Source organism: Phyllostomus hastatus, unplaced genomic scaffold, assembly GCF_019186645.2.
Source record: "Phyllostomus hastatus isolate PE091 unplaced genomic scaffold, TTU_PhHast_1.1 phas_scaffold_501, whole genome shotgun sequence".
Classification (NCBI taxonomy): domain Eukaryota; kingdom Metazoa; phylum Chordata; class Mammalia; order Chiroptera; family Phyllostomidae; genus Phyllostomus; species Phyllostomus hastatus.
Genome location: NW_025334033.1, coordinates 50,777,477 through 50,804,733, shown reverse-complemented (window position 1 = coordinate 50,804,733; position 27,257 = coordinate 50,777,477). Strand labels below are relative to the sequence as shown.

Genomic DNA, 27,257 nt, shown 5'->3' with positions numbered 1-27,257 from the left:
CCCTAGAGGTGCAGCTGGGAAATGGACTGGGGTGATCTATTGAGGGGAGAGCTAAGGGAGGGAAGGAAGCAGAATGAGAAGGAGGGAAGGGCCAAGCACAAACTGGTCCTGAGGAAACCAAGCCCAGGCCTGATTGAGGGTGGAGCTTGCAAGAGCAGTGGGACCTTGAGGCCAGAGGGTGGGACTGTTGAACTTCTGGCTCAAGCTATCATTGGCTTAGTGGTCATAAGAGTGGGAGGAGCCTGTCAAGTGGCTCCTATCAGCCAAGAGAAGAACTCAGAAGAAGGGCCTCCCCCACCCACCAGTTGCAGAGGGGACCTGGGCTGGAAGGTGGCAGCACCCAACACCGCGGGTTTATCTGCAGCGTAGTCTTGGGGGTGGAATGGTAGGGGCAGCATATAGATGCACGGGTGTAGATAGACAGTGCCAAATTGTGGTCATAAGGCCCGTATCAGTTTACATTCCTGCCAGCAACATCCGAGAGTGCCTGTTTGGGCACCATCTCATCAAATTAGTCAATTACTAATCTGGATTTTTGTTGAGCTGATCGATGACACGATGCTACCTTAGATGCAGTTTGCATGGGCACATCTCTTAGAATGGGAAAGATTGAGCATATTTTCATGGGTTTCAGAAAAATTTACATATTTTTTGTGAACTGTTCCTATTTCTTTCCTGATTTTTCCTTTAGGACAGCATTTTTCTGGTCTGTCATTTTTCTTTCTAGAGCTCTTTACATGTTATAGAAATTAGTCTTTCGTCTCTGACGTGAGTTGCATATACTTTTCTCATTTTGTCATTTGTCTTTTTAACTTTGTTTAAGGTGGTTTGGGCCAAGCAGAGGTTTTTGATCGTAGGGGTGTTTGGACAAACAAACGATAGGTTGTATAAAACACGCGGCTCGAGGCGCACTACCTGAAGGGCACTGAGTCCACGTGGTCCCCCTCCCTCCCCCCACCCCCTCGGTCCTGTGCTTCCTCTAACTGTGCTCATTATTCTCCTTTAAACGTGGCTCCCGCTCCCCGTTTTCTCATGCTGCTTCTCGTATCTGGAATGTCTTCCTCTTCGCTTTAGACTGTAAACACCCGGCCCTCTCTTCACCGGGTAGAGTGATCTGAACGTCAGAGTCTTTCTTCGCCCGCACACCCACGCCTCCGCCCGCCATCGCCGCCGGCCTCGGGTCCTCGCTATTTGTTCCCACACATTTGCCATGCGTGTCCCAAGCTTCGGTTTTCTTGGCTATTAAATGGAGTTGGTGGAGGAAATAGAGATTTATTTTTATTACAAAATGATGCATGTTTACTGTAAAAAAATTACTGAAAAAAATTTCACAAATAAAGCCCTGGCTGGCGTAGCTCAGTGGATTGAGCGCGGGCTGCGAACCAGGCATCGCAGGTTCAATTCCCAGTCAGGGTACGTGCCTGGGTTGCAGGTCACAGCCCCCAGCAACTGCACATTGATGTTTCTCTCTCTCTCTCCCTCTCTCTCTCTCTCTCTCCCTCTCCCTCTCTCTCTCTCCCCCTCTCCCTTCCCTCTCTAAAAATAAAGAAATAAAATCTCCCTTCCCTCTCTAAAAATAAAGAAATAAAATCTTAAAAAAAAATAAATACAGTTCAAACTTTGTGAAAAAATTTCGCAAATATAGAAACATAGAAAGTTCAAAACAGTAGTTACTTGTGCAGAGGCACGCTCACCCCCCAGGGCTGCTGTGGGCAGGTCATTCCAGGCCTTTCCTATGACCGTATGAATATTTATAGGGGGAGAGAGAGTTTGTCTTAGAACACGAAATTGGAAGCATGCTATCCATATTGTCCTGCAGCTTGCTTTTTTTTTCATTCCATAAATCATTGTGAGTAAGATGATGCCTTGAAGCACCTGGCTCAGTCTCAGTTCATGGGAGCTATAACTGTTCTGCCTACCCTGCAGTGATGTTTCTGAACGTCCTTTGGGCAGCAGAATATTTATCAGACAAAATAGCATATGGAAGCCCATTTATACATGAGACAGGGTGGAGCTGCCAGGGGAGGGTGGAGGTGGGTGGGGCGGTGGGCACGGAGCCCCTCGCCCATTTGTTTTCCCATCGCTGTTTGAGAACCCGAGGGTGCTGGGCAGGGTGTAGGCACGTCACGCTTAACTGAGTGGCGTCATCACGGGGCTGCACTGTCCAGGCAAGCTGGTGGCTCCCCCGGTGGTCTTCAGCCGGCCCTTACGGGGTGAGAACTCAGGAATCTTGGGGACATTCGCATGCAGTTCCAGTGAGAGGAACAAATGACAGCAACAGTAACAAACAACCATGAGAACAAACCACCAAAAAAGAAACCTTTGAGTTTCCCTCTTGACCTAACTGGAGAACTCTTTGCCAGGGTCGAGTTTTTAAAAGTGCCGAGTGGTCTGGGCAGAACATGAGCGACCCCCTTCACCTCTCTGGGGGCTGGCTCAAAGCTGAGCCAGGGCACCAGGCTGGTGCTGCCAGGAGGGGACTCCCACGGGCCCACCAGCTCGCCCACCTCTCTTCCGGGCTCTTTCCGGGAAGCGGTTAAAAGGACTGCGTGTTCTGCTGCAGCTGGTTGTGCTGACCTTCTCCTGGGAATGAGGAGCAGGTGGCTGAGGTCTGCACCCCCAGGTCTGGTTCAGCGCGGCTCCCAGGGCTTCCAGGGTGGCTACCAGGACCTCTCTCCCCCTCCAGCCCCTGAACTCGGGAAGCAGCGGGAGGCACGGTTGAGTCCGATCAGAATGAGGGTTCGCTGCGGGTGGCGCTGGAAGGAGGAGCCGCATTGAAGCTCGCAGGAGCCAGCCCTAGGCCACCAGCGCTGGGGGAGAGCTGCGGGGTGCTGGGCTCAGACATGTCTCCCGGTTTGGGTTTTTCCGGGAAAGAATAAAGGGGAGCCTGTTCATGGCCTGGGCACCCAAGGCCAACAGAACTGAAGCAGGGATGGTAGAGGCAGGGGGATCCCAGGACCTAATCCCACTTGAGCGAGGAATCCAATGGAGAGGCCAGCGGTGGGACCGACTAGGGGAGGGAGAACCGCCCAAGCCGGAGTAGGTCCTTCTAGGCCGAGTTTATGGGGTGGCCCATTTAAACATTTTGATGCCACTCTTTTTGGAAAGCAATATACCACCGGGGACCTAGAGCTATAAATGTTTGAAACCTTTGACGTGGTCGTTCTAGGCCAGAGAATTAATCCTAAAATAATAATCCTTTCAAAATGTTTATTGTTAGAAGTTTTCAAAGATACAGAGTAAAATAGAACAGTATAATGACTCCCTCCATACTAAAGGAATATTTTAACCGAAGGAAAAAATGACACGAGTGAAAATATTTACAGTTAAAAAATCAAAACAGTCCAAATATTCAGCAGGAGAATGTCTAAATAAATGTGATTCATCTTTAGATAGACTATTATGTAGCAATTAAGATGATAAACATGAAAATTATGGAATTGCATAAAGTATGGTGAAGAATAAGAATTTGAACTGTGATGACAATGGTTTAAGAATGTATACTTGAGCAAAGGTCGAAAAGAAATATGCAAAATTATTTGTTCTGTTGGGGCAGGGGATGATGAATTCATTTTTTTCTCCTTGAATATTATTTTTATATTATTTTCACAATAAATTAAATGAAAGGGATATTCTAGGCCCTGCCCCAAATCAGTCTGTGACTGTGTCTATGGTAGGCACCCGTGCCACAGGTGATGTGTGGGAATGGTCGCATTGAGAAGTGGCAGAGGGTAGGCACAGGACTTGGTTTGGGGGCGGAGGCTGTTCCATAAGAGTCTCGCAGAGTCTGAATGTCAGAGCCGCACAGGACTGTCTAACACCTTCATTTTGCAGTCAAGGGTCCTGAGGCCCAGAGAGGCAAAACGACTTGCCCAGAATACCCAGCCGAAGCCTGGCTGTGCCACGGAGCTGGCACTCCCGTGAAGCCAGCCGGCTGGCCCCTGCTTGCTCAGGCCCCGCTTCAGGGCACCTTTGTTTTCTCGGAATTGGCGAGAAGGCAGCCAAATGGAGAGCACTCTTCTGGTGCAGGCAGGGGTGGGCGTCCTGAGCGGGGATGGCACAGGGACGCCGCTCCTCGATGCATAAACCCCAGTGCCACGTTTGTTTTGTCTCCACAGGACCCTGAGCGAGCGCAGCCAGCCCCAGCCCGCCCAGCAGCGTGTAGGGCTGTCCCGGACCGTCCGACTTTACCCAGCCACCCCAGCCAATGGCCAGCTGACTTCCAATGCCCTGCCTGTGGGGCTAGGCCTTGAGCAGAGGGACGGTGCCCAGCAGGCAATGTATCTGGACCGCCCATCATCCCCCTGGGGTAAGGATGCCCTGTCTTGGGGACCTGGAAGAGCAGGGCATCTAACTCTCTGGTTCTCTTCTCCCTGCCTTGCTTCTCTCCTCCACTCTCACTGAAGGGCTGAGTTGTCACCTGTCCCTCATCATTCCAGCCAATCAACAAACAATCATCCATCCAGTGGTTGCTTTGCGTCAGGCTCCAGGGGTCCCAAACCAGCTGGTCAGGACTTCGCCCCTTGGAGATTCTTAGATTTTGCTCCATTGGCCACCCTTCCTGCCTTTGCTTCCTTCATGTCCAGCTACGAATCTCACCCTCCTGGCCCTGGTCCTTCCAACTCATCCTTCCTGAAAACCCCAACCTCCCTGGACCACACTGACCAGTTGCATTCTTAGTACCTATGGCTGGGCCTCAGCTTCCCAGAGGAGAGAACTGGCACCCTATGGATTCACGCCGCCACACACGCTTGGTTATCCCTCCGCAACCCTCCTCTGTGTGCCTGGACACACTCTCTCCTTCTTCAGAGCAGCCACCCCCACGGCTCCCACTTTCCCAGGTCCCATCCCTTCGGCGCGTGGACAAGCCTGCTGCGTCCCCCCCCCCCCAGAGAGCTCCTCCCTTCCCGCCCATCTACACCACCACGATGCACACAGACCCCTTCCCTCAGCCCGTGCCCAAGCTCATTTCCTTTCTTTCTTTTTTTTTTTCCATTTTAAATATTGAGGTAAAGCCCTCACCAGTGTGGCTCATCAGTTGGTTGGGCGTCATCTTGCCAAGTGAAAGGTCACACCGGTTTGCGGGTTTGGTCCCCATTCGGGGTGCCCACCAGAGACAACTGATGGATGTTTCTCTTTCACATCAATGTTTCTCTCTCTCTCTTTCTCCCTCCCTTTCCCTCTCTAAAAATAAATAAATAAAATCTTCTTAAAAATCGAGGTAAAATTCACATAATGTAACATTGCATTTTAAAGTGCACACGTCAGTGGTTTTCGGTATATTCACAATTTGGCACAACGGCCACACTTATCTAATTCCAGAACGTGGTCATTACTCAAAAACAAACAAACAAACAATGTGGGGAAAAGGCAAAAAACATACTTGAAAAACAATAAACAAACAAATCTCATAGCCATTGAGGAGGCGCTCCCTCCCCACCCCGCAGCCCCGGGCCCCACTGACCCACTTCCTGTCTCTGCAGACTTGCATACCCTAGCCATGTGTATACATGGGGTCATGCAGCAGATGGCCTTTTGTGTCTGGCTCTTTGGGCTGGCACAGCGTTTTCGAGGTTCTTCCATGCGGTAGCCTGTGTCAGTACTTCATTCCTTTTCACGGCCAATGACCTCCTTCCCGTCACCTTGAAAAGGCGGTGTCCCTCTTCTGTCTAAGGCACACACAGCTCCTTTCTCGATTCCTCTGGAAAGCTAGATGACCCTAACCTGTCCTTGCCTCGTCGCCTCCGTCCTCCCCCGTCACCCTGTCCCTCTCTCAGCCCTTTCCTGGCAGCACGTACACTCCTTACAGCTCTCTCTGTCACACACACACACGCGCACACACACACCGTTACTTCTCCATGCTTCTCCGGCTTCCTCTCTCTCCCCTGCCATCCCGGTGAGGCTTCTTGAATGGGTGGTCCGCATAGACTTCTCACACTGTCCCTCCTCAGCCCCTCTGCCCCCCAGCTTCCCTCCCTGGGCCCCCCCACACCACAGGAGTTCCCCTCCTTTGAATTTCCGGTGCCACCGCCTTTAAGTGAAGTGACCTCAGCTCACACTGCTGCAGTGACTGCCCCACCAGCCACCCTTCCTCCCCTCCACCTGCATACCCAGCGGGGAGGGCATTCGGGGCCCCCCGCCCTGTGTTTGCTCCTCAAGTCTGTTGTTGGAATTTTTCAGTGACTCCCCACGACCAACCAAATAAAGTGCCAATCCTTGTTCTGGAAAGCAGCCCCCCACCCCAACCTGTGTCTAATCATTTTGTCAGGCTCTGTCTTCCCCCACCTAGAAAACTGTGCACTCTGGCAGGTCTGAGCTACATTCTGTCCTCTGCCCTTCTGTTCAAAGCCCAGCTGCAGCACTGGCAACCCGTCCTTCCCAGAGCCTGTTTCCCTGCCTGTACAGTGGAACTATTGGATTGGATATAGGACTGTTGCCAATATCCAACCATTCCAACCTTCAGATGAGGCATCTTCTAATGGTTTGACCTAAATTACTACTCGAGGGGATTCAGAGTGAATGAGCCTAAAGCATGAGCTTGACTGGCTGCACACTCACGTCCCTCAGCAAATGCCGGCCCATGAGCCTCTCGAAGATATTACTCTGCCCCGACTGTGGGACCTTGTAACCAGTGGGTACTTAGCAAGTGCCCTTGGGATGGATTCACCCCTGGTCCCACGGGCCTTTCTGACCAGCCCCTGGAGGTCACGGCTGTGCCTCTCAGCCCTGCCCCCTGGACCCAAGCCCTCTCTCTGCAGGGCTGAACCTCACGGAGAAAATCAAGAAGATCAAGATCGTCTTCACTCCTACCATCTGCAAGCAGACGTGTGCCCACGGGCACTGTGCCAACAGCTGTGAGCGGGGTGACACCACCACCTTGTACAGCCAGGGCGGTCATGGGCATGACCCCAAGTCTGGCTTCCGCATCTGTGAGTCCCTTTGGCCCTCAGACGACAGTTCCCGGCTGGCTCTGTCTCCCAGGCTGTTGTGGGGTGGAGGACAGGCATGAAAGGTCTCTTTTACAAGGCAGGGGCTAGTTGTCATCTACCCTTCCTCACGCCCGGGCCTCCTGGAAAGTCCCTGCGTTTCAGGCGATGCCGGGCTCCCCGGGGGCCCCCGGGCCCATGCAGATTGGAGTCCTGCTCCCCCCACTTCTCTGTGGTCACTCACTGGCCCCTCGGTGGGCGCTGCTGAGTTCCTCCACGGCCAGTCACCTTGAGGTCAATGTTGCAGATTTCTGCCAGATCCCCTGCCTGAATGGAGGCCGCTGCATCGGCAGGGACGAGTGCTGGTGCCCCACCAACTCCACCGGGAAGTTCTGTCACCTGCCTACTCCGAAGCTGGACAGGGAGCTCGCAGAGAGGGGCTCCCGCCACAGGGCTTCCCCGGAGGGCCCTTTGAGGCAGTCCACCTTCACATTGCCGCTGTCCAACCAGCTGTGTGAGTACCGGGCTGGGGATGCGGGGCTGGGGGGCGCCCTGGCTTCCCTGTTGGGAGGGGGGGTGGGCGGTGCCAGCACTGTGGTGGAGGGGACAGCGAGCTGTCTCCAGGCCTGTCTTCGCAGCCAGACCTCCCTCTTCCTCACCCTCAGGGCTCGGTTCTACTCCCTAAACTTCTCTTTGCCCTTCCATCGGAATTCAGCAGTATATTTGCCCTTACGCCCTACTGGGTGCTGTACATGAGATGGAAGCGTAGAAGGGCAGGGTCCTGCCTTCAAGGAACCCATGAACTTGGACATCAGAGGGAGGATGGACAAGGAAGAGAATAGTGTCACAAAACACTTCCTATTTCCCCTGCCTTCATTATTAGGTGCCAAATAAAAGGATATAAATATATATATACTTCTATGGCCATATATATATGGTCAAGGAGTGGATGGAGAGTCCCCTGTGTTCAGGGAAGGCTGCATGGTAGAGGTGGGCTTTGGATAGACCTTAAACAACGGGTAGCCTTTGGTTACGCAAAGAGGGGTGGGAGGGATTCCTCGGCAGAGGGACTGGCTTGAGCTACGACAGGGAGGCGGGACCACGCAGTTGCCTGGAGCTCAGGGATTGCAGAGGGTTTTCTGGAAGTTGGGATCGGGAAGGCAGTTTAGAAGCTGATAATGAAGGTCCTTTGTTGAAAGGGAAGGAGTAAAGGGCTGTGGCTTCATCCTGTCCTCACTAAGGAGTTGCGCTGGAGTTTGGGTACAGAGTGCAGAAATGAAGGAGACTTTGGAGGCCACACACAGCCAGTGGCCCGCCTGGCCCAGGGCTGGCCGGGCTCTCTTCAGAGGGTGGGGCCCTGTTTCCCCAACTCTGACCCCTGCCCCTGTGCCCAGCCTCTGTGAACCCCTCCTTGGTGAAGGTGCACATCCACCACCCGCCCGAGGCCTCCGTGCAGGTCCACCAGGTGGCGCGGGTGCGGGGCGGGGCCGAGGAAGCCCTGGAGGAGAACAGCGTGGAGACCAGACCCTCACCCCGGCTCCCTGCCAGCCCCGGCCACAGCCACCGGGACCGCAACAGCATCCCCGCTCGGTCCGGAGGGGCCCCTCAGCCGCTGGCCCCGGCGGCACCCAGGCCTCGGGGACTGCTGGGCCGGTGTTACCTGAGCGCTGTGAACGGCCAGGTGAGAAAGCAGCTCCTGCCTCCACCCTGAAACTTCCAGAACAGTGATTGCCCTGCCCCCCGCTCTGCCCCTTCTCCCCTCTCTCCTCCTCCTTCTGATGGAATGTGAGTGCCTCAGGGTCTCCCATTCCCCGGATGGAAAAACTCTGGACATAAAATTGCCTGAGGGTAGAGAGGCTGAGCCTCCCACTTGGGCTCAGCTAGGAACCTGTCAAGGCACACAGAAGACGGCCCAGAGACGCCCCCTCTGGAGGACCAGTTTCCTCGGCCTGGTAAATCCTGGGCTTTCCTGGAGCTGAGTCTGGCCAATCCCTCCACCCCTACCCCGCCGTGCACGGACGGTGGGGCTATCAGATCTGGAGAGAAAGATTTTGGTATTCAGCTGAAATTGGAGTCACAGAGATGTGGAATTAGCAAATGCAGGTTGACCCCCAAAGCCTTGGGGGTGCAATGATGGAAGGAGCCTTAGTCAAAGATGGAGACCCGTGTGAGCTTTCTGAGTCCAGGCCCCTAAGAACAGGGGCTAAGCCAGACCTGAGATGGTTCTTCTTGGGCTTGCAGTTTGGTGTTCCCAGAAATCCCTCTTGAGGCTAGGGACCTGGAGGAGGTGGGGAGTAGCCAGGGGACAGGGACTCTGAGTCCCCAGACCCTCCCTGGCCTCTCAGCTCGTGGTGTCCCTGAGCCTGGGCCATGCCCACGGGGAAGGCTGGCATCGTGGGTGATCCTAGAGTGTGACAGAGGAAAGCCCGCCCTTTGGGACCCCCTATCTGTGGACTGGGACAGAGGAGGAGACGGTGTGCAGACCTGCCGAGATCTCATCTTGCCTGGGATGACACAGACAGAGATACGCTCAAGTCCCCATCACTCAAGCTTAGGGCCTGGCTGAGTGGACTGCAGGCCTGTCTGCTCCCAGCCGCTGCCGCTTCCCTACCCTCCCTTGGGTGGGGGTATCCTCTGGCGAGGTGCAGGGGGGAGGGAGCTCTTGTCTCAGGTTTTCCCAGGACATCTCTGTGCACAGAAGGGGAGGGCAGAAGTGGTGACACATGTCCCCGAACTTTTTTCCAGTGTGCCAACCCTCTGCTGGAGCTGACTGCCCAAGAGGACTGCTGTGGCAGTGTGGGGGCCTTTTGGGGGGTGACCTTGTGTGCCCCATGCCCGCCCAGACCAGGTGAGTGCTGGGTGCCAAGGTCCAGGCTTGTGTAAGAAGCTGTCCCGGGGCCTGGCCTCTGCTGCACCCCTCCACACCCCTCCAGGGTCTCAGGGGCCAGGCCGGTGCAACATGCTCATAAACCGGGCAGCCTTTCCAGATCTGCTTTGAGGGAGCCTCGGGCCGGTGGCCCAGGCTGCCCAGACCCTCTGCCGGGTGCAGCTGCTCCATCCCATTTCCTGGGAGAGGTTCCTCCATCTTGCCAGTTGTTCTTGCTTAGATTTGGGGGATCTCATCCCATGTTGGACCCTCTTCTACCCCTGTGCCCCCTTCCCCACCACCCTGCCTGGGCACTAGGGGCCCAGAAGTTTTGAGTTGGTGACTTAGTGTTTCCCTAATTCTCTCCCTGAAGGGGCCACCAGGCCTCTTCCTCGCCACCTGTGTCTGCCTCCAGTCTTCGAATCAGGATTGGGTGTCTGTCCCAAAATGTCTTCAGCCTTGAGCATGGAAAGTCCAGTTCCCTGCCCTCTTTTGGAGAGTGTGGGAAACCCTAACATGTATTTATTCATTTATTCATTCATTCATGCACTCACTCAGCAGATACTCACTGGGTGCCTCGTGTGTGCCAAGCACTGAGAATTCAAGAGTGAGCAAAACGCTGCCCTCTCATAGGTGTTGACCTTGCAGTTGGAAGGCTGTGGCGAGCATGGCTTCCACCTGCTCAGCCTGTCTCCCCCCTCCAGGACTCACTCCTGGGCCCAGTCCTGCCATGTATTTCTTTTGCCAGTCAGCAATCGACTCGGTGAGTCAGCTTTGTGGGGGGCCTGGACTGGAGCCCAAAGGTAGGAGGGGCAGAGCTGTTCTCAACTTCAGACCCGGCTTTGGAGCGGTGACCATATTTTCCTAACTAAAAATAAGTGTGGACGGTTTCACAGTGTAGTGCAACTGTTGGTGAAACAGCAAAGCGTTGTACTAAGCTCCCAGACCTGAGCATCCAGCACATACCAGGTATCAGTTCCAGGGTTGTCCACGGCCTCTCTCTTCTCCATCTCTGATCTACAAAATGCAGACAGCAACAGTATCAGCTTCATAGGGCTGCTGTGGAGAGTTAGTGGAATGATGCATGTGCTTAGCGTTAGGGCCATAAACGGTCGTTGTTAATGGTATCATTAGAAAGTATGTCTCCTAAAAGGGAAAAGGGAGTGGACCCACTGCCCCGTGTGGAAGCTGCGTCAGACTGTTCAGCATCTCCCCCTTCAGGCCAGAGATGTTTTTAGCCCTTTCCTTTTTTCCCTTGTTTTCCTTCTCCTGGTCCGGCTGACCCTTGAGGCTTCCATGTCCCACATCCCACTGTCAACAACTATTTACGCTGATGAAGCAAGTTAGAAATGTCCCTAATGTGCATGCCCTGGACCGACAGTGGAGAATGAGGTTGGAATAGTGGCTCCTGTCGCCAAGCGCACAGTCTGGTGGGGGAGGGGGACGCAGACAGGTGATGGGCAGCAGGAAAACAGTGCTGGGGGGGGACTGTACAGTGGGAAGAGATAGCAGAAACAGACAGCAGAATGGGGCCCCGGTGAGTCCTGTAGCAACATTGTGAAATTAGAGAAAGGTCCCCCTTCCATTTGCCTTAAACAGTCTTTTTTTTTCTAAACGGTCTTTATAAATAAATACACAAATCTAGGATGCCAGTGGTCCCCTTAATGTGATCATTCATACGGTGTGCAACCTGCACATCTGTATACTGTGCGTAGGAAACCCTAGCTCGAACTGGTGAATCAGGGAGAGCTTCTTAGAGGAGGTGACATTCAGGGTGAGATCTGAAGACGTATCAGAGTAAGCCAGTCAAAGAGATGGGGAATTGCTTAACAAGCTAAGGAAATTGCATGTACAGGGGAGACTGAGAGAGCGAGCAACATTTCCTGGAGCACAGCACACCCAAGGCTGAGTCCTCACCCCCCACCTCCCCGTCCCAGGTGTCGCCTCCTGCCACCTCCCTCCCACCCCCACTCCAGCTGAGCCCAGCACACTCAGCAAGCTGGGCACCAGGGTGCAGACCCTGGAACGTCAGGCATTCTAGCACACCAAAGAACAGGATAACAAAGACCAGCGCAACATAAACATTTAGAACACATCACGGTGCCGTTGGGCGTTGTGCAGAGAAGGGGCAAGAGCTGGGAGCCTTGTTTGTGTTGACAGGGTGCCAGGACACCTAGCTCCACGCCCACGCCTGGGGCTGGGCGGGCGGTGTCTCTTTAAGGAGGCACGACAAGCAAGCTACTGTGCAAGGGCGAGAAAAAGAAAGGCCGGCTGCCAGGGTGGGATTGGGAATGGTGGGCAAGACTTCTGGGTTCCAGAACATTCTCAGCCCTGGTGGCTTGGCCTCTCGGAGCCTCTGTTTCCCCTCAGAGAAGAACTGCGCCATCCCCAGTGAAGCGGTCTAGCAGAAGCGGGGATGAGGGAGGAGCACAGCCAGCAGCCAGGGCGCCGTGTGACTTCACCGCTTCCCCTGCTTCCCTTCGGCTTCCGAGGCTCTGTGCTGACTGTCGAAGGAGGTCCCTGCAGAACGCTGCTATTTCTGACGCGGAGGAGGGACTGCCTTGGAGTCTCAGCTAATGGCACAAATTCCCTTCTCTTCTAGAAAAATTCCCTAGTGCCCTCTTTCTCAGGGAGATGGCCAAGCCAGTCTGGATTAGCTTGCAGTGCCCCCTGCTCTGTTCAGTGAGTGACAGATGTGGCTGACCTTCCTGACCCCTTGGGAGTTATCAAAGGTCTCCACTCAGAACTTCCGAAGTCCCCGGGCCAGGGTCTGGAGAGAACCTGGCTTTCGCAAGCCACTTTGATTGAAGCCACATTGTTTCAGTTTTCCTCTGAGAAAGACAGACATCTGGGTTGACTGGAAAGTTGGCCGCTGCCCCATCTGTCTTGGCACTGGCTGTGTCAACCCCAGGGCCCCTTTGCAGGGGCCGGCAGGGCGGGCACAGGGCTCGAGGCTTGCATCGGTGGGCTCCAGCTGTTCGCCACGAGGTTGTCTTTCCATCTGCCTGGCAAGGGATGAGTTCGCCTTAGAACCCGGGCCCCTCCCTGTATCTCCAGGGAGAGCCGACTCTTGCTTTGCCCCTTCAAAGAATTTTGCAGCTTTCCTTCTTAAAAACAATAATAGCCACCAGTTACTGAACTTTTACACTACGCTAGGCTCGCAGCTTGCATGACCTCACTTAATTGTTACGACCACCTACAAGCCAAGGCTCTTCATCCCCTTTGACAGATGCGGAAAATTAAGTGCAGAGAAGGCTGAGGTCCAAGGTCACACAGTCAGGACAAGTGGAGCCAGGGTTTAAACACCACGACGTGCCAGATTCTCAGCTGACCAAGCTCCCCCTAGTTATTCTGGGGAAGCCTGGGCATGCCTACAGACAACAGAAATCAGGACCCTGAACTGTAATTTCACGGACAGGAGGATGCACGCCAGGGTTGTATTTCATGAGTTACGTGTTCATGAAGGACACTGTCCCTCAAGAGCATTGGGATTGTGGCCTGGCTGGTGTGGCTCAGTTGGTTGGAGCATCATCCCATAACTGAGGGGTTGTGGGTTCGATCCCTGGTTGGAAAACATGTCTGGGTTCTGGGTTCAATCCCCTGTCCAGCCTGTATGGGAGGCAACTGACTGATGCTTCTCTCTTGCATCAATGTTTCTCTTTCTCCCTTCCTCTCTCTCAAAAAGCAATGAAAAAAATGTCCTCAGGTGAGGATAAGAAACATTTTTGTTTAAAAAAAAGAAGATCAGGATCGAGTAAACAGGCAGGGCAGCAACCTGCAGCCCAGGCCTAAGAGTTAACAGAGATGTTCTGACAGCGTAGTCTCAGGGAGACGTGAGTAGGCTTGTTCCATCCCATTCAGGAGGCTGAACGCTGGTGTGGGGATGTTTCTGCTGAGCAGAGCCCAACTCAAAACCGAGTGTAAGGAACAGCTTATTAAAAATTGCAACTGGAACTTTTGGTCGAGATAGTGGAGTAGGTAAATGCTGTGCTTGCCTCCTCCCACGACCACATCAAATTTGCAACTAAATGATAGAACAGTCACCCTGGAGAACCAGCTGAAGACCCACTGAATAGCTGGGTAGTACAGATGAACAGAACTCCTGTAACTAAGGATATAAAGAAGCAGCCATGTCGAGACTGAATTTTTAAAAAACTGCAACTGCCCAGCAGTATAATAGGGTGTGCCTTGAAGTAGTGAGCTCCTGCTCCAGGGAATCTGCCTGCCTTGGCAGAAGGTTTGTAGAAGGAGTTGGGGAAGGAAATTGATTTTTTGAGGGTGAAGAGTTTATGTACACATTGGAAAATTTATTTGAAATTCTCAATGTAAAGAAAGCATGGGTCACAAGGAGTGTGACAGACACAGGTGTGTGATGCCACCCCAGTGGAGGGTGGACAGGTGAGGGTGACGGGGGCACAAGGCCAGGCTGGAGGAGAGAAACACAAGGCAGGTCACAGCAATGACACCACTGTCATCACCATCGCTGTTGTTCAGAGCACTTCAGAAGTGCCAGGCACCATGCAAAGTGCTTCCTCATTTCTCTGTATCCTAACAACATCTCTAGGAGCTTTGGGTGTTACTATCTTTCTTTTACCGATGAGGAAATTGGCCCTGAAACCCCAGGTCTGCGCTACCCCAGACCTCTGCTCCTAACCGCTCTCCCATCTGCCTCCTGTGCTGCCTCTCGTGCCCTTGGCATTGGCCAAACTTGAGGACCCCGGTGTGGGGAACAGCTGTGCTGGGGTGGGGTTCCTCTTCTCAGGGACTCTGGGTGAGATGCCCAGTCTCCTGCCCTTAAACAAATGGGATCTTCAGAATTTCTGTTGTTGGGTTGAAAAAAGCAGTGTGCTCTTGGCTTGGGGATGTTCTGAGAGCTTCTTCCAAGGGGCTCGAAGCATCCTGGGAATTATGTCTGGACTCGTGTTATCGCCCTCCCTGCACGCGCAGGGCTGTTCCCAGCATGTGGCATCTCGGGCCTGGAGAGCGCCAGGAAGGGACAGGGGCAGGGTGGCTGGGTGGCACCTGTCTGAACTGGGGTCTGGCCAGACCTCTCCCCACCACACTGTTTGTTGTGACTAAGGCACCCACTTTGGCTCTAGCGCCGCCCTGAGGAAGCAGTCAGAGCACGTCTTTGGCTGGAATGTCCACCATATTGGGAGGGTCCATTAGGATTTCACCAAGGAGGAAAATCTGGAATAATGAACATTATGATAATTACCAACATGTGACAAGCATTATGCTCAGAGTTTTACATGCTTGTTCAGTGTTCGCAATAACCCTCCCAGGAAGCAATTGTCGTCCCTATTCTATTGATACAACAAATGAGGCTCAGAGAGGTTGAGCAAGTTGCCAAGTCTCTCCAGCCAGTGAGGGGCTGCAGACCAGTTTGCTATTCTTGAGATTGTGTGGAAGGAAGGAAGGAAGGAAGGAAGGAAGGGAGGGAGGGAGGGAGGAAGGGAAGGAGGAAGGAGGGGAGGGAGGGAAGGAGGGAGGGAGGAGGGGATGGGGGGAGGGGCGCCTTGGGGAGCACCCAGAGGCCGTGGCAGACCCCGTGCTAGCCTCAGTCTGCTGCTGATCACCTCTGTCAAGTTGGTCCTCACAACATTTCACGAGTTGAGTTTCCATCCCCTCTTCTACAGATGAAAAAATTAGACTGAAAAAGGTTTAAAAAAAGACTGAAGGATGTTAAGAAATGCACCCAGGTCCCACAGCTCTGACTGGAGCCAGGAATTGGGTGCGGGTCTGCCTGCCCCCTGCACCCACACCCTTTCACCTACTGCTCTGTGAAATAGAACTTTCTCTGCAGCTTTCCTGCCTGCAGTTTGCAAACTGGGGTTCGGCTCCAGCCTGCTCACATGCCCCTACACACGGAGCTCAACCTCATCCACCTCATCCGGTGTGTGTGTGTGTGTGTGTGTGTGTGCGCGCGCGCTCTCCAGACAGAGGGGTGTGTGGCAGGGGACCCTCCACATCTCCCTGCTGCAGCCATCTGTCATCACAGGCTGAGACAGCCCTGGCTTATAAACAGCCGTGTGGCCAGACTTACGTCTCCACCTCCTGCTTCCTGAGCTCTGTCATGGAGTCAGGGCCAAAGCTGTCTCCAGCAATCAGTTTGTTCTCGTTGAGGCCTTCCTGGGAGTTCCAGCAGACAAGGGGGAGAGGCGGCAGGGCAGGGGCGGGCTGCAGCCGGGGGCCCTCTGCTCCCCCCCCCATTTGTGCCCAGGCTGAGGTGCAGCGGTGAACGGACAGCCGGGATCGGGGGCCAGAAGACCCAAGTGCCGGGCCCACGTGGCCCAGGTCTCCTTACACATGTCTGCCCTACACGATTCTCAGGCATTCTGTGACATCCAGACTCCCTGGAGTTCAGGCCGATCCCAGCTGACCCCTCAGGAGCTGCTTTGGCCTCCTTGGGTCTGAGAGTCCCAATGGCAAGGTCACCTGCCTCTTCCCAGTGTCTCCTTGAAGCACCCGTGGCAATCGGGGTTAGCAGCCATTCATTCTCTCTCTCCCCCCACATCTCACAAATCCTCCGCTCTCTGCACATTGGTCCCCGAGATGGCCGAGCAGCCATGAGGGCTAGTACGGCTCTTCACCATTCCCTCTGTTGATGTGGCGCGGCTCTTTGGTTATGGACACTGGGGAGCACGCACCCAGTTTCTAATCAGCTCTTCTGACCTCCTCCTGGGCATCCTTCTGTTTTGTTTTGTGTCTAACCCTCACCCAAGGGCATGCCCATTGATTTTAGAGAGAGAGAAACTTGATTGAGAGAGAAACATCCATCGGTTGCCTCCTGTATGTGCCCCTATCAGGAATCGGACCTGCAGCCTAGGTACGTGCCCTGACTGGGAATTGAACCCGCAGTCTTTTAGTGTAAGGGATGACACCTCAACCAACTGTGCCACCCAGACAGGGCTCCTTGTCTTTTTCTTTATTTCCCACTCGCTCTCCTGATCCCTTGTAAGAAAAAATGGGAAGGGGGCGGGTGGGGCAGGGGAGAGGGAGGGTTCCCAGAAAGGGTGATAGGCTTCCTTCTGGCAGGCGTCTTCCTGTGACCTCTGACCCTATGATTCTCAGCCCGGACACCTCTTCAGGCTTGCCATGAATTCAGTCATTTATTTACTGGGAAGCAGTAGAGAGGAATGGTTCAGAATCTACCCCCTGGAGGCAGATGCCTGGAATCATAATCGCAGCTCCAACCACCTGCCGGGTGACCGTGGGTGTGTTTCCTGACCCCTCTGTGCCTCGGTGTGCTCATCTGTGAAGTGGGGGTAATATTAGGAAGTAGCTCCAAGGGTTGTTATGAGGATTAAATAAGTAGTATGTGTAAAGTTTTCACAGTAGGGCCTGGCCCACAGTGAGCTCTGCTTTCGGGTTTGCTCTCATCGTCCATTCAGTTCTGACTGAGTGTCCGCACTGCTCCATGCGCCGCGCTCGGTTCTAGAGACGTGAAGGAGACGAGGGCCTCGTCCTCGGGGAGTTTGCGCTTTGTCGGGAGAGAGGGGCAAGCAGCCTGCCGTGCTACGTGCTGTAACAACAAGGGAACGCCTGCGTGCGCTGGGGGCGCTGGAGAGGCGCGCCTAGGGCGTGCCGGGGGGGGGGGGGGGTGATACCTGCCCCCCCATTCGGACTCACACAGCTCGGGGTGCTGGAGCCCAGCCCCCCGACGGAGCAACAGGCAAACCCTGCGCGGGACTTTCCACAGCAGGAGCAGATAGTGCAACTTATATTCACATCTTTTTACTCTTAACACATTAAGCTTCACTGATGTCTGTCCTCACTTGGCCGGTATATCCAACCATCACCTGTCATGGTTGGCACACACAGTGACAGGGAAGAGTGGGGTTCCAAGAAAAGGGGGCACCTCCCCTGTTTGTCTGGGACCCCCCAGCACACAGCACACGGCAGTGCGTGGGGGACGAGGTGTTCCAACTGTGTTGTCTAGTTTTAACCTCAGCAAGCCTCACCAAGTGGGGAAGCGACTCTTAAAAATCCCTGCCAAGAAACCAGGTTCAAAATAATACTAATGACATAATTGCAAGTAATCATTAAAAAATGCAAAGCTGGCACCTCTCCTCTACCGTGCAATCAGCCGTGGAGCCCAGGATCCAACTGACGGAGAAGGCCATGTGCACTATCGTTTACATCTGCTGTCCTTACTGACAAGCCTTGCCTTACGTGTGTGGTGTGCCCTGAGGTAGCACCTAATGATGGAGTTGAAGCTGTCTTGATTAAAAAAAAATTAAAAACACTAAGACACTCAAACTTTGCTGTACAATTGAGTGAAAGTATAGCTATTTCTAACATGTCTCCTGGTACTTGCAAGAATCTATTTCAACCATAAAATATATGAAGAACTATCTTTTTTGTAAGCCACTAAAGAAAAAATGAACCAGAGGACACATATTCCCAGTAGTAAATGAATTCTTGAATTAAAAAAAACAACAACTGGCAGCGCACCTGCAGACACTGCGCGTGGTTCGGTGATACGGTGGAGAACTCTGCACGTGAAAGCCCTTCAGCACGGACTTCACAGGCGAGCTGTCCCCGCTAAGGAGTCAAAGCCGGGAGGTGGCAAAGTGCTACAGGAAGTCATCATGCTGTTAACTGTACAGAACAAGACCCTCAAAGTAGGACGGTATCTTATGGAACTTTGTGTTGAAATAGTGCCAGTGAAGATCCCTAGAACCCTTTGAAAATGGCTGGCTATGTCTTTCTCGGCAGAGGACTTGTCAAACTTAATGATGAGCTATTATTTTTAAAAAATGAAAAGGTGGGTGTCCCTATGTGCTGCCTTTCTCTGTGATGACAGGTGGCTGTCCGGAGCATGCTGCCTGCTGGGGCTTTTCGACAAGGTTGACACGCTAGTCTGTCCCCCCAAGTAACGGAGACTTCCCCTGTTCCCGTGTAACCTAGAGAGTTCTCAGCTGCTCTGTGAGGTAAAGGGGGGTGTTGTGAAATCCAGGCAGGAGCACCAGCACCAAAATACACAGAGGATTGTTTCCTCACTGTGGGGTGCTGTAAACCGTCTCCATTCGCATGCTTGAAAAACTTGAAAACTGGAATTTTCTGACTTAGAATGTGTAAGAACAACAAACCGACCTCCCTGCGGGGAAGATGGAAATTTACCAGCCAGATTTCAACAGCATCACATGGTTGGTGAATGTGAGTGAACAGTGAACGGCATGGTTTTTGTACGTGCAGTCACTGATGAGTTTCTTCCACGTTGAGTAGGACACTTCGTCAGTTACAGCAGCATTAAGACCAAGTATCAGAATAGACTGAACTAAGCCAGGGTGTGAATTGTTGTATCCAGATGTTTAAAAACCAGTGAAACCACTGTAGTTATGTACGATGTAACTACTAGGAGAAACTGGGTGATGGATACTCAGGTACTATTTTTTTTTTGCAACTTCCTGCAAGTCTAACTACTTCAAAACAAAAGTTTTAAAAAAGTAATAAAAGGAGCCCTGGCTGGTGTAGCTCAGTGGATTGAACACAGGCTGCGAACCAAAGCATCACAGGTTCGATTCCCAGTCAGGGCACATACCTGGGTTGCAGGCCATGGCTCCCAGCAACCACATATTGATGTTTCTCTCTCTCTCTCTTTCTCCCTCCCTTCCCTCTCTAAAAATAAATAAATAAAATATTTTTAAAAATATTTTTAAAAGTAATAAAAGGTGTTCAATCATATGTGATATTATGTTACATCAATATAGTATACTATATACTATATATAATACTACAATTATATACAAGATACATAGTTACTTAATGTCATTTTTTTAAGAGCAAGGAGGACGGAGAGGAGCCTGGCGCAGCTGGTGATGGCCTGAGAAATGGGGCCTCGCAGCTACAGAGTGGGCTGGACATCCAGACTGCACCCCACTTCCTCACATGGGTGACAGAGGATCCCAAGGGCCCTCACTGAGACCTGTCTGTATCTTCACTCCTCAGCCTCCCCAGTGATCGAAAATGGCCAGCTGGAGTGTCCCCAGGGGTACAAGAGACTAAACCTCACTCACTGCCAAGGTAAGGATGACCAGGGCTGAGGCTGGGCCAGGGGAGGGAAATGACAGAGGCCTGACGATGCAGGGACCGCCCCCCAACTCACCTGGCCTCACCGGTGGACACTGCCTGAGTGGTCTCCACTGGGCACCACTAAGCCCCGCCTGGAGGAGCTCTGGGGGGTGCTGGGTGCGGAGGCCTGAGGAAGTCAGGGGACAGGAACAGAGTTAGCTGAGGAGGGACCTTCGGCTGAGCCCAGCCCCCTCCCCATCTCCACCTGCCCCCTGCCGGACCTGGGCCAGGCTCTGTCTGAGGGTGCCACCCCACTTTCCACTTGTACACTCACTGCCTGGGATAATGTCCCTGGAATGGAAGGACTTTTGACCCCAAGGTGGGAGATCCAGTCAGCCCGAGTTAGTGGGGACCTCTGGGGACCTTCCCCAACCAGGCCCATCAGCGGCTTTCCCTGCTTCACCCCACTGCAGGGAGGGGGAGACGGGAGGGCACGGGTGGAGGAGAGGGGACTGAGAAGCACAAACTCTGGCCTTGCTGGCCTGGCAGACAGGCTCTGGGAGATCCGCCGAGCCCAGGGTGCCCTGCATCAGAGAGCCCCCCAGGCAGACAAGGCCCGGGGGCACCTCGGGACCAAAGGGTGGGAGGTGGGGATCAGCTATGGCTTTGTCACTACAGGGAACTCCAGTGGGGGTGGGGAGCGGGACCAGGGTGGCTGAGGGGTCCAGGAGGCCTCACGGAGGGAGGCAGCAGCTGCCACTCCGCAGCTGGAGCTCTGAGCGAGGAGCCCCTGGCGGCGGTGGGCCTGGCGCCGGTGTGATGTGAGCGGGGCCTTTCAGGCTGTGAGCAGTGCCTGGGGCCGACAGAGGTGCGTGAGGAGCGAAGGCAGCTCTGCCTGCAGAAAGCTCTGAGAACTAGACGCGCTGCTGTCTCTGGGGCTACTTTGGGTGAAGCCGGATGAGAGACAGGGGTTGACCCAGGTGGCCTCCTCAGAACCTTCCCCCCCAGAGGCTTCTTTGGGGGCACAGAGTCTGAGGAGGCCCCGGGGTGACTGGGCTCTGGGCGTGTGGGGCGCCAGGCCGCAGGAGGATTTCTGGCCCGTGGATAAGAAAAGGAGTTTGGGCCAGGCAAAAGGGCTGACACGTGACCAGCCCAGCCTGGGGTCCCCCTCCCTCTGGGGCGGTGGGCTGAGGGCCTAGTGGACCGTGGGTGTGGAGAGCTGTCTGTACTGCTGCCCTTGGAGGCTGCGGGAGGGTTGTTCATATTTAAACTGTCTCCAGTGGCCTCTCCTCCTGGCAGTTTTCCCAGCCCGGGAGGTTAAGGTTGTTTCCAGAATCTCACATGAGCTCTGCCCTCCATCCCCTGAGCCCCCAGGATACAGGACGCCAAGGGGCCCTCCCCGCAGGCCCTGCCTTGAATCCTCCCCCTCCCACGTCTGTGGGAGCAGTCTCACACCTTTGAAGGGACCCACCTAATGCTGCACACGTGGGTGCCACCTCCCTGTCCCTCCACCTTCTCCCCTACTCCCGCAGGGTGATTTTAGGGTGTGGCTGTGAGCTGCGTGCATTGTGCCGGGGGCTGGTACCCAGGGCGGCTAAGACCTGGCTGCCGCCCCAGGTGAAGACAAGCCCCTAAACAATCACACGCCATGAGAGACGCGCTCTGGGCGGAGAGCAGCACTGGGTGCTGTGGGATTGCATGGTGGGGGCCCTTCCCAGACCCGAGGATCCCTGACCCAGACTTAAAGAAAGGGGAGAGCTGGCCTGCTCACAGGGTTCCAGGTGCTGGGACAAGCATGCTCGGAGGAGTTTGGGCGGACTAGGGCGCAGCCTGCAAGCGCCCAGTAGGCATGCAGGCATCCCAGGGCCTCATCGAGCCGCCCGCTCGCCCACAGGCTTTGGAGAAACATGGCGGAGGGCCTTGGATACCGAGCGAGGGTGCAGGGGCTCCCTGTGGGGGGCGCTAGGGAGCCCAGAGGCGTCTCAAGCAGAGGGGAGGCCAGTCAGGCTTGTGTTCAGACGAATCACTCTGGCCAGTCTGGAGGCGAATGGATCAGTGTCCCTTCCCGGCTGTCCCTCCCGGAAGGGCGTCCTGACCCGGGAAGGTGGGTCATCTCTCAGGCCCTTCATCCCTGTGCTTAGTGCCAATTTCTCCAAAGCCCGTGGGTGAGCCGGTGGCTCCGATGACGCCTCTGGCCCTGGCGGCGCCCCTCCCAAATCTTCACACTCACCATTATTGCTGCCACCGTGACGAACACAGGTGACACTGTCCAGAGGGGCAGCGATTTCTTGGACCTGACAGCGTGAGAGTGGGATCTCCTCTTTGCAGCGAGGAGCTCCCGTCATAAAACATTTCTGAGACCACAGAGGGAGCTAATGGAGCTCCCTCGTCTGGAGCACGGCTTGAGTGTCCCCTGCTCACGGGGTGGGGGGTGGCCTGCCTGAGGCTGGGGTGTTCGAAGGGCCTGGAGACCTGCCCTCCTAACCCTCTGCCCCCCAGCACCTGCCTCCCCTTCCTTGTTGGGGCACCTTCCACTGCAGCTCACTGCGTACGTGTTCCCCGAACTCTGGGTCCAGCAGAGGTGCTTTGGGGTTTCTCAGGGAAAGCTGAACAGGAGGGACTGGGAAGCCCTTTCTCCACCCTCCAGCCCCAACCGTCCCCTTATCTGCTGCCCCTGTTTGCATCCCAGCATGTCGCTTACTAGCTGAGCGACTTTGGGTGAGTTACTCCTGGAGCTTCAGCTTCCCCACCTGTAAAGTGAGGACATGGAGACCTGCTTGATAAAATTGTGGAAGTTAAGTGAGGCGTCACATGCAATAGGCACTTGGAAAACACTAGCTCTTAGTATTACGATTATTATTGCCAGCCACAGGACCAAGTGATTTGCCCTTTTTATCCTGTTTTATCCTCCTATTCCAGACCATCTGGTAGTTGACCCTTATGATCCCCACTTTACAGATGAGGAAGTTGAGGCACAGAGAGGGGGATCAACTTAATAGAAGGCAGCTCCCTTATTGTTGTCCTTTTACTTGGAAGAAGTACTGGGAGACCTCCGCCCCAGCCTGCCCCGTTCCCGGCCCCCCCGTCAGGCCTCAGTGGGGCAGGCCCCTGGTCATCTCCTCCCACCCCGCAGACATCAACGAGTGCCTGACCCTGGGCTTGTGCGCGGACTCGGAGTGCGTGAACACCAGGGGCAGCTACCTGTGCACCTGCAGGCCCGGCCTCATGCTGGACCCGTCGAGGAGCCGCTGCGTGTGTGAGTGCTGGCGGGGAGCAGGGGCAGGGGACAGGGGGAAGGGAGATGGGACCCCCAGGGACCACCGGCCAGGCCCAGAGCAGAAATTCCCCGCCCCCCCACCCCCCGGGCTCCATCCCCGGGTGCAGTGTCTGCTACTCAGCCTGGAACTGGGCCCCATGTACACAAATGGATCTGTCCCCTCCTGCTGGGGCAGGGACAGCTGCTCCTGTGCTTTGGGCTTTAGGCATTTTTTGGGGGATTTGGCAGTTTGGGATTTTCTACTCCTGTTTTCCCTCTAGTCATTCCTGGCCCCCCTGTGACCTCATTCGCCGTGGGGGGGTGGTCGGTGTTGCCTCCGCCCTGACATCTGGCTGAGCAGCTGCCTCTCCCGGCGCCTGCACTCAGTGCCACTCACTTAGTGCAGGCCTTTCAGAAGGGGCCTGTCTGCAGCCTGAACACCGCCACTGCCCAGCCCTGGGGCCTTTCCACAACTCTGCAGTCCCTCGTGGTTCTGAGTGTGTCTCTGCATCCGTGAGCGCGTACGTGTCACGGGTCGTATTAGCATTGTGTGCGTGCGTGCACACCCAGGCAGCTGTTTCCACTGACTTCTGTGGGTTCCAGCGGGGAGGGGCCCAGGCTTACAGGCCCCTCCGATGGCAGAGCTGACGCCACAGCCCAGACGGGGCTTTCCTGGGGCAGCGGGGTCTGACCAGAGCTGAATAAAGCCAGTCCCAACTGGCCTCTGCCAAGGGACAGCCCAGATCTGGCCGGCCACCCCGGCTCAGCAGAGCTCCCTGGGGCTGGCCCTCAGTCTGCAAACCACAAGGTCCTGGGTCTGAGGAGACCACAGAATGAATGTCATGCCAGTGCCACTCAGAGGGAGCACCCGAGTGAAGGGTGGACTCTGCCCAGTGTGTGTCTCCGGGGACAGGGGACGCCCAGAGAGTGAGGGGCCCAGGCTGGGGGGGAGGGGAGGGACGTGCCAGGCTGCTCTCAGGAAGAGCTCACGGTGACAGACACGTAATCAAGGCCTCCAGGGGCTTCCGGCTCTTCCTCCTCCCCACCCCACCCCTACTTCAGAGTCCTTTATCGGGCAGGCGTATTTAATGTCCGAGGTGACGTGTTTATTAGTGCCAGAATGAGACCCTTCATGCAGAGGGAAGCAGAGATGGCCCTTTTCTTCCCCTCTGTCCTTAGTATTACCCGCTCCAGCCTCCTCGGATGATTCATCTCCCCAGGACGGGGAGGGAGGTGGGATTAAGTGTCTGAGCTTTGCCCTCCTTCCTGTCACCTGACCAGGGCTAGGAGAACAGCTCCAGGGGCCCTCTGGGCTGGGAAGCCTCCTGATATAGCCAGCCTGTCACCTCTCCCTGGGGCTTCACGGGACAGGCCTTCCCTACAGCATCCCAAAGGGAAGTGGCCGCTGGAGGCAAAGATTGTTTTTTGTCTGGTTGGTTGTTGGTTTATTTGGGGTGGGGGCAGGGCGGGATCAAACCTGGAGAGCCAGGCTCATGGACTGACCGACAACTGACCTATGTATAGCACATGACCTTTGACAAGGCCCTTTCTCACGTGTCGCTGTGAAAAAGGTGTATTCGTCAGGCGTCTTTGGGTTACAAGTGACAGAAACCCAGCTCAAACCACCTTAACCAACAGTAATTCTTTGGTCCACACAACTAGGAGGTCTACAGGTAGGTGTGCCTCAGGCGTGGCTGGATCCAGGCACCCACGGTGACTTTAGGATGTCTCTTGCTCTCTCTTTCCTCGGGGTTGATTTCTTGGTCTTTCAAACGTACCCACCAGATGCTTCGGGCCTATATCCTCCCAGCCTTGCAAACTCAAAAAGGAAAAGAAAAGTCCTCTCTTTTCTAATAATTCAGGAACAGTCCCAAAGCCGATTATCATCATTGGGCCTACTTATCAAGCACCCACCCCTGAGTCAGTCACTGGGACTGGGGACGAGGGCTGCTCTCCTTCAACCAGGAAGTGGGGGGGGCAGGACTGCGGGGGAGGGGTGGGTCCCACAGGAAAACAGGACACTGCTACCAGAATATGAGGGACAGGCATGCACCACTCACGGGATCATCATCATCACCATCACCCTTATTTCACACATGAAGGAGACAAGGCCCAGGAGGTCATGGAGCTCAAGGTGGAGCAGGGAGTTCAACTTGGGCTGCTGGGTCCTGGCCAGGGCTCCTCAGAGTCATCAGATCCTCAGCCTCAAGTGTTACCCTCTTCACCCCTCCCCGTGTCCCCTCGTCCGGCCCTCTAAAGATTTCAGTCCCTTCCAATGAGGTATGACCTCCTCATCTTCTGCTGAGGTAATTTATGAGAGAACCTGTAATATTCGCTCTCAAAGTACGAGCAAGGGGACAATGGTGGTGGCATCGTTATTTTCAAAACCCAGCCTAGCTCCCACTCACTGTGGTCCACTGGATTCTGATTCGTGGATCTAGCCGTCCGTCAGCCCAGTCAGCACGCACTGAGCATCTATCTGCCTGCTGCTGACGCATGCAGGGGGCCTGGGTTGGGAAGATGCAGAGTCCCTGTCCTGACAGGTCCCCCTCAGGCCTTTGGTTCTCACCTCCTCGCCTCTCTCCAAGGAGACTGGCCCCCAGAGCCCACTGCTCCCCACCAACTCCAGGCCCATGTCGGGCTTTGGGGATCATGTACCATTCAGCATCTGGGGACAAGTGGGTGCACCGCCATTTCCTGCTGTCGGGTTCTCCATGTGGGTGGCAGTCAGGGGACCCCTCAACCAGGTAGCATGAGGAGGTGCTGATGCTTCCACCACAGCTATTCCGCCCGACCTTCCTATGAGCGTTGTCAGGGCCCATGCGCCCAGGCTGGACACAGGCCAGGCCAGTCCCAGTGCACTCGACCGGCCCCTCCTCCATCCTCTGCCCTCTCTGCTGCGCTTTCCCCTCCCCCAGCCACCTGCCCGGCCCCACCTGCTGTGTCTGTTGCAGCGGACAAGGCCGTCTCCATGCAGCAGGGCCTGTGCTACCGGGCCCTGGAGCCCGGCACCTGCACGCTGCCTCTGAGCCAGAGGATCACCAAGCAGATATGCTGCTGCAGCCGAGTGGGCAAAGCATGGGGCAGCGAGTGTGAGACATGCCCCCCTCCTGGCACAGGTAACGCTCGGGCCCCTTCTCAGCTCTGGCCCCCACGGGGCTTCCCCCGAGCCAGTGACCCTTTCCCCCTATGTGGACCCTAGTTTTCCCTCCCACTCAGCCCCTTAACCCAACCTGGAGTCCCTCCGTCCTTGCTGCCACAGAGCTCAGCCCCCCCGGGGGAGGGTGGGGAGGGCCCTGGGTTCCTGCAGGAGCAGCCCCTCTCAGCGCGTCCTCTGACCACTGGCCTTGCAGAGTCCTTCAGGGAGATCTGCCCTGCCGGCCATGGCTATACCTACTCGAGCTCAGACATCCGTCTGACCGTGAGGAAAGCTGAGCAGGAGGAGCTGGCCAGGCCCTCGAGGGAGCACAGGCCGAAGAGCGAGGGGACCCTGCCCAGGCCAGCGGAGAGGCAGCCGCTCCGGGCGGTCACCAGCACCTGGCAGGAGGCCGAGACCGTCCCCGACAAGGGTATCCGGGCTGGGGGAGATGCCTGCGGGGTTCCCCTTCCCCCCTGAATTACAACGCCTCAAAGAGCTGCTGGGAGTTTATCCTGGACACATAGCGTCTTCTTTCTGGAGCCTTAGGAAGGGGAGTTTGGAGCAGCAGCACCCAGCCCGGGAACCGGCTCTCCCGGCCTGGCGTGACGGGAACACCTCACCCCTCCCCCTCCCATAGGGGGTCCAGAGGTGCCCACGTCCCAGGGAGCTGCTGATGGAGGCGGGAGAGGTCAACAGCAGCCCCCACTCCAGCCGATCAGGCCTTTCCACCCCCAACCCTGGTCACGCAGCAGCTGAGGCTGGCGCTTGCTGCAAGGCCTGAAAAGCTGGCAGGTGGATCCCGGGGAGCCTGGGAGCTCTGGATCCCCAGCTCTGGCCGCAGAGTCAGAGCACGAACTCCAGCTCAGCTCCCTTAGGCTCAGGAGGCATGGGGCTGGGAGGAGACTGGGCTTGTGGTGCCCATGGCAGGTGCCCTTGGGGAACCGTGCAGAAGACCTGCCCAAGTTACTGAGAACACAGCGTGCAGGAGGCCCAGGAGGCCTTAGGATCAGGGGAGCTATGAGATGGCCAGAGCTGCTCCAGGACTCTGGAACA

At 55.3% G+C, this 27,257-nt stretch overlaps 1 protein-coding gene across 2 annotated transcripts in view; it reads left to right on the top strand.

Moving 5' to 3' along the window:
• Positions 1-27,257, top strand: part of LTBP2 (latent transforming growth factor beta binding protein 2) — an 86,817-nt gene that overhangs the window by 35,149 nt on the left and 24,411 nt on the right. For both annotated transcript variants that reach the window (XM_045823245.1, XM_045823246.1), the window contains exons 4-12: positions 4,119-4,309; positions 6,759-6,929; positions 7,234-7,440; positions 8,321-8,607; positions 9,672-9,774; positions 19,747-19,821; positions 22,943-23,065; positions 26,020-26,184; positions 26,419-26,634. In XM_045823245.1, coding sequence (XP_045679201.1) covers positions 4,119-4,309; positions 6,759-6,929; positions 7,234-7,440; positions 8,321-8,607; positions 9,672-9,774; positions 19,747-19,821; positions 22,943-23,065; positions 26,020-26,184; positions 26,419-26,634 — 1,538 coding nt within the window. The remainder of the gene's footprint in view (positions 1-4,118; positions 4,310-6,758; positions 6,930-7,233; positions 7,441-8,320; positions 8,608-9,671; positions 9,775-19,746; positions 19,822-22,942; positions 23,066-26,019; positions 26,185-26,418; positions 26,635-27,257) is intronic.